An 11,676-nucleotide genomic window follows, 5' to 3' on the forward strand; every position below is an offset into this window, starting at 1 on the left:
TAAAATGGTATGAATATATCGATTTCAATTTTCTTTTCGATTTGTTAGCATAATTATTTTCTTGTAAAAAATACCCTTTTATCCTAATTACCTTCATCAATTCTTTCTTTAGTTAGTAGATGAGTGTTCTTGTTTACCTCAAACCGTTACAGTTTGTCGATTAAATAAATACATTGATGGAGAAATTGTGGGTTATAAAAAACATTAGAAATACTTGGGGTAGGGGGGGCTTTTGTTTCTAGCCCCTTGTCTAGACAGTTTCATTGCTGGAGTTTCCTTAAGAATGACATGGAAATTGTTTGAAGAGCCATTCGAGAATGAGGTTTGGATACCTCATTTATGGGCCTTATCCATAAGAAGAATTTAAACCTATTCTTTGAAGCAAGCAGTCTCATTTTAAGTATCGAAGCCTTGTATATATTTAGATGGCCTGGTCAAGATAAAAAAATTTCCATCCTACCTAGGAAAAATGATGTTGTGAGAGAAACACTGCAGTGACAAAAGTGATTGTTGGTGCAGATTTGTATGGCCAAATATAGATTATTAACAGATTAAGACATAATTAAGGAGTAGCTGGTGACATTAGTGTAGTCTTTAAAAAAACCCACAAAGAGAAGAAAGTGATTGATAGGAGATCTTTTGTGTATATGCAAGTTGCCATTTGCCATGGCTGCTTACCTGCTTGACATGAGCAGCTTCCTACCATTTTGTTTCTTTCCCCTTTTTGAAGGGCTTTGTTTGGTCTTATCTTTGTTTGTCAAAAGGGGGCTCCCATGCCCTAACATGTGCCTTTTTCTTCATGAAACCAAACCAAGTAGGTTTCATATGGTTACACTATCTTGATTCTTCTTTGGGAAACCATACTCAAATTTTTTATTTCATTCCCAACCACCCAAAGTGACTATTCTCCCAAAAGCCAAAAATAGAATATATTTTCTCTTTATTGCATCATGAATTTGAAAGCAACACAACAAATAGGTTGTTATTCAGATTAAAATTCTTTAACAAGCATAATATTATTATAGTTTATAACATTTCTTAACAGTTGAGATCTTATTCGCCCATTATATTCCCTACTAATCTCTCTAACTCACCCTAAATCCGGATTCTCGACTCAAGACCCAACCCAAATCTCAACAATCCCTAGTCGGAGCGATTATTCTATGTTTTTTAGTTCCTTGTCACATATTACAATGATTTAGAGAGATTTGATTTTTTTAGTTAAAGTCATTCTTTAACTAGGACACATGACACATTAATTATTTTTTAGGAAGAAAACCCTAATCTATATTCTCTATAAGAATACTTCAAAACTAGAAATCCCAATATTTGAATATTGAAAATTAGGGTGTGAACATCATATCAACCCATTGTATCAGGTTACCTAATATGTTTTTTTACACCATGTGGGATTGTCATTTGGTGGGAACATCACAATTGATAATGTCCACCTAACCATGTCAAAAAAGTTATCACAATTGATAATTTTGTGACACAATCTCTTTAGATTATAATTGATTCATGGAGTATTATTTCTTCCACCGCAGGTTCAAGACCCACTTTGATGGCAAACCCTTTTTGTCCTTCCCCACATTTTAGTTGAAAAGAGAATGCATCTTCTCCTTCGGTCCCCTAACATGTGCCCTTTCTTCATGCAATCTACCTGGTTTCCTGCATACTCTATTTTGAAAACCTTTTTAGAGATCATACTCACAGAATATAATACTTAAGGGTATTTGACCACAGAGTTTATTACTCTAACCAGTTTAATACTCACAGAGTTTAATACTTCCCCCAAAAAAGGGTATTTGCTTTCCTGTTTGGCCACAGATTGATTAGAAAAACTGGTTAGAAATAAATATTTGACTCACCAATTCCAATGACCGACATGCAACTCTCTCCCTGTTTTTATGGCGGAAAGCTTTTCTGGAAGTCTTCTAAGTGAAGATAGAGAAGTTCTGGCATTGAATTGAGCTGCTTTGGAGCTTCCCATCATGCGGATATGTATGTCTCAGTTTGGATTGGGTTCTCTTTTTCGAACTTAGTCCACTTACATCTTTTTTGTCTCCATTAATGTTATGCCTAAGGTTGCCACAAGGGTAGGGGGAAGCCACCTTGACTATAGGCTTTAATTTCCAAACATTTATTGGCCTGCCTCCTGCTGATTCCGGAAGAAAAAGGGAGTTTGAGCACCAGTTGTTTGACTAAAATCCCCACTGATTGGAATCGTATAAGCACATGGGTTGATTTGGTGGGGGAAGGAGTTTATAAAATGAGGGGATCATGTGGCAATCAAGAACTGCAAATGGGGTTTGCCTTGCTGCTTGGAACATGATTGAGATGATTGGACAAGTTAGTTGGTTCCTGCCTTCTTGAGGCCAAGCCAACCTCCCATGTGAGTTCTTCACTTTATGCATGTGATGGTGCATCCTTCTCCTCTGTCCACTTTGTCACCTCTCTCCATCAATCTCCAGTCCATTCACACCCTTGCATGTATAACTAACATACTCATACAGACAATATATACTTGTGTTTTCTCATCGTTATCTCAGTCCATTCTGTTCTTTGAATTTAACCTGATTCAAAAGTTTTTAGTTAATGAGCATGAAAATGATCTGGGTTTTGTTTTTTTCTCTGCATGATATTAAGCTTGACGGGTTCAAATCCCTTTTTCCCAGTCATTGAAAACACTAAACTTTCTACACCAACTATATAAAAATGGCTAGTGGGTATATTTCAATCCTCTGGCCCCTCCAACAATTCCTAGCCACAGATTAGGACTTTCATTGTCACAAACATGTATGGGACAAACCTACATCTCATTCTCCCAAGATAATAATTTAAGAGCTTTATTTTATCCCCAGCTGCAGTAACTCTTCATTCTGTCAAATCTCATTATTCTTCCTCTGTAATTCTTGAAGTTACAGAAACAGTTTTCTAAAGAGAGAATGTGAAGGGATTACACTTTCTTTATAGGCCTCCTAGATTTCGGACCCTCTCCAGCCCCCAATCAGGTGGATCCAATTTTTTTAAAAAATCACAATCTCCCAATTGTGTTTGTGCCGTATGATTGATGCCCATCAGAAAATATTTGCATTCCATTTTCCATTTGCAGCTCGAATTGGAGTTTTCTGACGGGACGGTTACGATGGAGTGATCGTTATCAATACCCTCTGTTGGTCTCACTATGATGAACAGTCCTAGTCGGCATCGGGCAGGATGAGCCTGGCTGGTTTGTGAAGCTATTGGCATTAATGGCGAACTGAGCATTTAGCCAGGGATTGTCAATCTCTGGCGTGACTATGCAGCAATGAAAATCTGCCATTGCCCAGTGCGTTTTCTCCCAGTAAATACAATCTGGAGAAAGCAGTTCTGTACTTGATCATGAAGAGGACACAGGAGCTTCGTCTGATTTTCATGTATACCCATTCAAGCAGTGTTATCTGTATCTCCAATGGATTTTGTGATGATTAAGATGATCAAAATGGGTCCTTTTTATCAAAAAATCTGGTCAAACTCAGTGATGAAACTGAGAACAATTTAGGTGTGTAATTAATTGGAGTTTGATTTAGCAGGACTGGAACTGCCGAGTTTTGAAATTTGAAATAATCTTAAATCTTTGTCCTCACCATCATAATAGCCTTTTATTTCAGCTTTTAAACCTGTCTTTAGTTCTTGAATTTAATGGAAAGCCCCATTTAATTAAACGTACTATTTTGCATGAATATTACCTGAGACAAAAGGACAGATAGATAAGATTTGATGAAATAGAGGTTGATCTATTCTAATCAAAAGTCTCTTGAGTTAATCTTTTTCATTAAAAAAGAGGCATAAACATGTGACCCCTTTCATTAATCATTAGTTCAAATAATCTTCTCCTTGATCATGTTAAGCAAGTGCCCGTTTAGTACCGATAAGGCATGCGTCGGCGATCTAAATCCGACTTTAACACCCAAAAAAATACAATATACTAATCTTTTCTTCATCATTTTACTCAAGTGATCTTGTTTATTAAGTACTTAATTGGGGCTTGATTAGAATTTGGTCTTCTATTTGAGAGAGAAAATGACCCAAAAAGATTAGGTTATAAAATTCTGATTAGGGTCTACTGGTCAGAGTAGAGAGTAAAAAAAGAAAAAAGGAAACCCCAGGAAGGGCACAATCATCCAAGGAAAAGAACTATTTCACCTAAAGAAATGAAGGAAGGCTGTACTGAAATCTGACTGAATCTGTTTGGTGTATGTAGAAAACTTGTTATTGCATAGTTGGTATTAGGTCAAATGAGTCAAGATCATAACAAGTAGCTACATTAATTAGAAGTACGAGGACCTACTCCTGGGTCTTCACAAATCAAAGAAATGGTGGTCCACTTGCCCCTCACTTGGGGGAACAAAACTCCTATTCCCCATCAATAAAAGTGACCAAACCTTGAGGCTTGGCCGGCAGGACCACTGGTACTACAAGCAGGGGGTTGGAGTTTCAGTACAGTATATCAGTACAGGACCTTTGAAATTTGATATCAGTTGAATACTGAGTTATATTGGCCTTACTACAGTGATGAATAATGTTTACTTCCAGCCATAGTGATCAAATTCCAGAAGAAGATTGTCTCGTCTATTAAAAAATTCCTAGATGGAGAAGCCATAGACTAACTCTGACCAAATCTCTTTTAAGTCCAAGTTTTTCCATAAAACAGGGGAAGTTACAAATGGGTTATCCCTGAGCTGATAACATGTAATTGAATTCTTATTAATACTTTGGTTTGTTTTGAGCTATCTAATTGAAGCGATTCAGACTTCAAATCAGCTGAATCTCGTTTTTTTCCACTTCTTTTTTGTTTTTTTTTGGTAAAACAGATTGAACTACATAAGTTTGATTTTTTTTTTTTTTTTTTTTCATTTAGTACCTTCTGGTTCTTAAAAAAGGCTCCCATTGTTTTTTTTTAAAATACTAGAAATAAGTTACTTATTTATGTAGGAAAAGAGAAAGGTTGCTTTTATGATCACATCAATACCATTAAGTTCAAGGAAATACTATTTGAATTTCTCCCATTCTATAATTATGATCCGGTGGAGATTTTTTGTTTTTCCGGTCCAGATAATTAACAACTGCTAGTCCAGACATTGGATCACAGGCTTCCACTTTCATGCACAGCAAAAATGGAAGAAATAGAATGAAATGGGCAGATTTGGGGCTCAGTGGGTCCAATGCCCCTTTCCTGCTGTGGAATTTGAGTGCATTCTCTTCTGTGCATTTCATCATGTAAAGAGGATCTTTAGATGGAGGATACAGGTAACTCTTAGCTGTACCTCTGGATTCAGTAATCCACCTAGACAAGCTGTTTTTTCTTCTTTTTTTTTTAGCTTCGCTGTTGAAACCAGTTAAAAAATTCTCATGGTGACTTCTGGTACATTTGTTTTCCCACATGAGGTTTGAAACCTCCAGTTTCGTTTTTTTGATTGAAAATTGCATGAGGAAAGAGCTGAGGTATATCCCTGAAAGAGTTTTATAACCTCTCCGAGAATTATTCAATCTCTGAGAAACAAAAGTTACGGATACTTTCAGATGTCATAGTTTGTTTCTTTGTTGAAATTATGAAAGACCCATATCTCGATTCTTGCAAACATGGAGCAGAAAAAAGAAATCATTCCATTGTGCCTACCTTGAAAGAGGAAATATAAGAAAGATATCATGAGGTGGGATGATGCAGGGAGAAGATTAAGAGCACCCATTTGCACAGAACATGATGTCAGGAGATTAGCTGAAGGGGACTTCTGAACCAATCCAGTGAATGTTTGTTTTCAGATTTTGATCAGGCTGTTAATGTAATGAGATGCTTTGCTGCCCAGAAAGGGAAAGGTTTCCGGATGATGATGAAGCAGAGAGGAGAGGACCACCACCCAGAAATGGTTCTGGGATGAGCCGAGGAAGAACTTGTACCAAGTATAACTAATTTCCTAACGAGACTAAACTATGTTTTCTTTTTACTGAAATCAAGAATGACGGATCCTACTTAGTTTGATGAATTTAAAAAATGGAGGTACGAGATCGTGGGAAGAGAGAGGAATTCTTCTTTTCTTCTCGGTAAGAGGAGAAGAAAAGGTAGGTTCGTTGGGTTTTGCAGGCTTTCCAGAAGAGAAACCCACTCTTCAATCTGACAAGCCTCACATGCTGATACAGACAGATGCAGACCCACTCGCATTATCAACCCACATGGAAATCGGAGAAGACACCAAACCAGATCTGACCCACCACGTTTCTCTTTCCCTAATTCTCTGCAAAACATTCATCTCTCTTCCTATTGGAATGTATTACCGTCCTTGGATAAAGTTAAAACAATCATAAAGGTATTTCCGACTCCGCTCTCCGTATTCCTCTGGAAGCAGATTCACATTCTCTCGTTCATCAAAAGTATATATAATTTCTTCTTTCGTATATCCTGTCTGTACGTTTTTTTTTTTTTTTTTAAGTAACAGAGAAACGACCGCGTTGTTCTCTCTCTCTCTCTCTCTCTCTTGGACTCCAGCTGAAAAAGAAACATCGCTTCTGGGTCTGTGGATTTCTGGCATTGTGGTGGATGTTATATGAGGCGATCCCAATATCGGGTTTGTCTTGTTTCCTCTTCCTCCCTTCTTACTCGTTATAGAAGACAAAGTTATCAAATTCTGGGTCTGCAAAATTCTTCTCTTCTCGCAGCTCAGGCCTCTGTTCTGAGGTTTTGAAAAGATAAGGAACTGGGTCCTCCTTTTTGGTCTGCGCTCATTTCCATTGCAAGTGAAAGCGATTCCCTGAAAGTTATTTCCATGAGATATCCGTGGATTTGTCTGAAGGGAAGTCTGTCCATTGCTGTGTTTGGCTGGAAAAAGAACTTCATTAGCTGTTCCGGATATCTGGAGAATTGTATAAAGTCAATGTACTAATAACAGTTGTGTTTCTGGAAAGAAAACGAGGTTTTTCACTGCCCAATGTTGTTTTAGAAAGTGCAGACGTTGTTACGATTAAGAATCGCACTGGAGGCTCGTGAAAAGCTTAATTTTGCCAAATCCTGGAAGGCAGTGGCGGTCGTCTACGCCTGGTTTATAGCCGGGTGTGAACTGTGAACGTCCATGGAGAGGGCGGCAGTGAAGCTACTCTGAAAATTGAAAGACTTCCACAGTTTCTTTTAATCAGAGAGAAGAGGACGCAAGATGTCAGCCAAGCTTTTACAAGCTTTAACTGATGAAAACCCAGATTTAAAGAAGCAAATAGGCTGCATGACTGGGATTTTTCAGATCTTTGATAGGCAACATACTCTCGTGGGCAAACGAATCAATAGCCCTAAGAGGCTTCCGTCAGGTAAGTGGTACAGACTTAATTCGTTGATGCTAGTTTCATTTCTACAGACTGCTTTGTCTTGTCTCATCATGGTCAAAGTTTCAGAAGTTCCTCCATGTTCTCTGTAGTGCATTCTCTACTCGCTGTAATTCTCTTTCTGCTGTGTCTTTTACTTTTTCTCAGTTATGTCTTCATTGTGCATTTTCTCTATGTTGGTTTTGTGTTTCCGTGCTTCTATCTTAATTGAAGCGTTCGAATGTAAAATCTGTAGTCGACAAGTTCCAATCCAATTTTTTCTGTTTCTCTGTTCTCTCTTTGATCTGCTCTTAATGGTTTTCAGAAATGTCAAGCTACTGCAACTGTAAAATGTAGTCTATCCTATTCATGGCTTTTGGTCTTTGATTTATTTGCCAAAATTTTGTTTTAAAATTTTAATTTAACCCATGACAGCGGCTTGTTTCTTTTTGAAAACCGAAATATAGCTTGAACTTATTTTACTTACAGTAAGGATTTTTCTTTTCCTGTTTTTCAGCTCAATCCCGATTGAACGGTGTTGCGGCCGAAGCAGAGGCAACCAGTTGTGCTCCACAGGCAACAATAAGAATTTCACAACAACAACCTGGAGCTCAAACCTCGGTCAGATTTCATCATTCAACCGAATTGGCTCTGGTTGCTTAAGCTCATAGTAGCAACTTTTCAATTGAATCGATTGACCTTAATGAACTGGCAACAGAGCTTTATTAAGCATTTAAGCGCTGACTCTCTGTAACTTATCCATATACTTAACAGTACCAAATTGCTTGTGAATGCAGGAAAAAACATTGCGCAAGAATGTTTTTGAGAACCAAAGGGTCTCAACTGAAGCATCCAGAGCTTCCTTCTCATCCTCATCTTGCTCATCTTCATTTCCTTCCCTTGAATGTCTCAAAGCAACCCAACATGAGCCTCTGCCCTTTGAACGGACATCTCTGCAAGATAGGCGTTCACGTAATTCTCACAAGTCTCCGGTTTCAAACCATGATTATCAACCCAACTGCCAAGCTGTTCTTCGAGACCCACTAAATGGCAACACACAATCTAGCTGCCAGCCCTTTGATATCAGGGATGTTGTCAAAGACTCTATCTACAGGGACAAACGTGGTTTATCTGTTAGAACTCCCTCCAGAGAGGAAGCAGTGGATCGTGTTTTCAAGCATAGAGACTCCCCAAGGCCTTTGCAATTATCTAAATCAGTGGATGATGGACTCGGCACTAATGGAAAGCCAAAAATAAGAATTGACCTTGATGAATCGTTCCAATTTCTTGCAGAGCTGAAAGATGCACCTTGGTATTTTAACGAAGCCAGAGAACCTTCGAGGTCTTCCTATCAAGGCAAAGATGGTTCTTTTTCTTCGGTATCAAAGGAGAGCCGGAGGTATTCTTATGATGGTAGGGAGCTATCTCGCTCCTCATTTGATTCTCGAGAGACCAGTAAAACTGCTGCCAAACTTCGAGAGCTTCCAAGGTTATCACTAGATAGTAGAGAATGTTCCCTGAGGAACTCTCACTTCGATTCAAAATCAAACATGATATTGAGGGATGTGCACTCTGATAACAACATAGAAGTGGGGAGTCGGAAGAGCCATACAAGTGTTGTGGCTAAATTGATGGGCTTGGAATCCATGCCCAATTCAAGCTCAATGGATCTGAAGCAAATAGATTTGAGAAAGACTAAGTCGCTAGAAAATCAGAAGGTTTTTGAAAGAGATAAAAATGGCAATGGCTTCTCTCGATTACCAAAATTGAGTGGGGATAACAGGCAAGATCATGTCTCAAGGTCCCTTAGAAGCTCTCTGAATGAACCCAGTTTCCCACGGTCAAGACATCCAGATTTGATTATGAAGCCCATTTCAGGTTCAAGGGTTCCACTTGAACCTGCTCCTTGGAAGCAACAAGAAAATGGTCGGATCTCTCAGAAAACATCTGTCAGAAATCGAGAAGCTTTCATGAGGCCAACCACTTCCCAATCTGTATATAGTGAGATTGAGAAAAGGTTGAAAGATCTTGAGTTCAAGCAATCAGGTAAGGATCTCAGAGCTCTTAAGCAGATATTGGAAGCAATGCAAGCAAAGGGACTGTTGGAGACCAAGAAAGATGAAAAGCAACGCTCAGATTTTCTTGTCCAGAAGAATTATACAAACCTGAACAAGATTGAACTTGATCAAAATCCAAGATTGGCAAGTAGGCAGAGTTCACCAGCTCATCATCCAAAATCTGTCCCCACCAAGGGGAGCAGTTCTCCAAGGGCTTTTGAATCTCCAATTGTGATCATGAAACCAGCAAAGCTTGTTGAAAAATCTAGTGTTCCTGGCTCTGTTTTTCCTATAGACAGTTTATCAGGTATTCGCAAGTTCAGAACCGGCGACTCAGCAGACATCAGAAGAACTCCAGCTAATAGTCAAATAGGTAAGGATCTGCAACCTATACATAATCTTAGAGAATCACGAAATCGGGGTCCTACCTCCATTGAGACAAAAACTCCAAGCAAGACTGAGGAGAACAGTTCCCCAAACCCTCGGTTCAAGTTAAGTCAATTTCCATCTAGGACTCAACTGCTACCAAAAGAAAATACAGCAAAAAATTCAGGTTCTGGTTCTTCAAGCCCACGGTTGCAGAACAGAAAGCTTGAATTAGATAAGAGATCTCGGCCTCCAGTCCCTACTTCAGATTCAACAAAACCCAGAAGGCAACCTTCTAGGCAGCAAATTGAATTAGGTTCTCCAGGTGGCAGGACAAGGCCCAAATCCATAAATGATGACCAATCAAGTGAAATGAGCAATGAAACAAGATATATTAGTCATGTTGGGTATGAGATCTCCATGAGATCAGACAGCAGCACTAGCCCGGTTTCCCAGTTTGATATAGAAGTCACCAGTGCAGATTGTTCCGCTGAGATCATTTCAAGCTTGAAACAGGTGGATTTTTATTCACCTTTTTTCCTGTGCTTGCATCTCCATGTGGTTCAGTTTATTCTTTACAGATTTGGTTAGTGAACCTTATGCTTTCACTTGTTTTATTTGTTCAGGAATCAGTTTTGAGTTTGAAACAAGATGGTATATTTGTCGAATCTACTGCCATTGCCCCTGAACAACCTAGCCCTGTCTCTGTTTTGGATGCCTCCTTTTACAGGGAAGACTTACTGCCTTCTCCTGTGAAGAACATAAGAAAGGCCTTCGAAGGTATGGTTTTTCAGTAAAAGCAACTTTATTTACTTCGATCCTATTCCTTCATTAATGGAGGAAGGCTGTGATGATGATGTTTGAATGTTCCTGCACCTCTTTTATAGGAAACTGAGATCCATTTTCTTGTTATGTTTTGTGATCAGATGAGGAAACGGGAAAGTTTGATAAAATTCCTGGAGAAGATGACTGGAATGTGCTGGGTGTGGGCCAACTGCCATGTCCCTTGCAAACCACCCCTGAAATTAATCAGAAGAAATTGGAAAATATTGAACGGCTGGTTCAAAAGCTCCGGCTGCTAAATTCAGCTCATGATGAAACCACTGTGGATCACATTGCTTCACTATGTGAAAATACAAATCCAGATCACAGGTACATCTCTGAGATTCTACTAGCGTCAGGGCTCCTACTGAAAGACCTCGGATCAGAACCCACTTCAATTCAGTTCCACCATTCAGGCAACCCCATCAACCCCGACTTGTTCCTAGTACTGGAGCAAACAAAAGCAACCAGGGTTGCAAAAGCCTATCCTACTTGTGAAGCAAACCAGCCAAAACCGAAAAATGATAAGCTCCACAGGAAGCTTTTGTTTGACACGGTAAATGAGATATTAATGAAGAAGTTGCCCATGGCGGATCAGACGGAGCTGTGGGTCCAAGCTAATAAGTTTACAAGGGTGATTCCAAGTGGGCAGCGGCTGTTGCAGGAACTGTGTTCGGAGATTGATAAACTCGACTCAGGTGGCTTGGACAATGTTTCCGATGATGAAGACGATGATGGACTGAAATTGATTCTGAAGGAGGATGTATTGCAACGGGGAGAGAGCTGGACTGATTTCCACAAGAAGGTCCCAAGTGTAGTTCTGGACGTTGAGAGATTGCTGTTTAAGGACTTGGTTGATGAGATTGTGAACTTGGAGTCATCTAGATTGCCAGTCAAGCCTGGCAGGCGGAGAAGACAGCTATTTTCAAAGTAATAACATGATTTTGTTCTTTCCCCTGGTATAAATGAAGTGTTTGATCAATAGAAATATCACCTTCCTCCAAGTAACTTTTCTTTCTTTCATGTACAAATACGTTGATCACAGCTTGATAAATGGATACCTACTAATAAAAATGGAGGCCTCTTTAATGTCTTTTTTCTC

At 39.1% G+C, this 11,676-nt stretch overlaps 1 protein-coding gene across 1 annotated transcript; it reads left to right on the forward strand.

Moving 5' to 3' along the window:
- Positions 1-6,520: 6,520 nt before the first annotated feature.
- LOC137951426 (protein LONGIFOLIA 2-like) lies at positions 6,521-11,676 on the forward strand. The gene is made up of 5 exons (XM_068798075.1): positions 6,521-7,335; positions 7,847-7,950; positions 8,127-10,268; positions 10,379-10,532; positions 10,679-11,676. The coding sequence occupies exons 1-5, from the start codon at positions 7,188-7,190 to the stop codon at positions 11,506-11,508; spliced, it is 3,378 nt and encodes a 1,125-aa protein (XP_068654176.1). The 5' UTR covers positions 6,521-7,187; the 3' UTR covers positions 11,509-11,676.

This window comes from Aristolochia californica, unplaced genomic scaffold (genome assembly GCF_029961685.1).
Source record: "Aristolochia californica isolate CCGP_79_NKW_82.1479 unplaced genomic scaffold, dmAriCali1.0.hap1 SCAF_15, whole genome shotgun sequence".
Classification (NCBI taxonomy): Eukaryota; Viridiplantae; Streptophyta; class Magnoliopsida; order Piperales; family Aristolochiaceae; genus Aristolochia; species Aristolochia californica.

Excerpts from the sequence above, each read along its gene's own strand:
- LOC137951426 (XM_068798075.1), top strand. The coding sequence starts at position 7,188 with ATGTCAGCCAAGCTTTTACAAGCTTTAACTGATGAAAACCCAGATTTA. Across the intron at positions 10,269-10,378 it reads TCATTTCAAGCTTGAAACAG|GAATCAGTTTTGAGTTTGAA; the intron begins GTGGATTTTTAT and ends TTATTTGTTCAG. Across the intron at positions 10,533-10,678 it reads CATAAGAAAGGCCTTCGAAG|ATGAGGAAACGGGAAAGTTT; the intron begins GTATGGTTTTTC and ends TTTTGTGATCAG.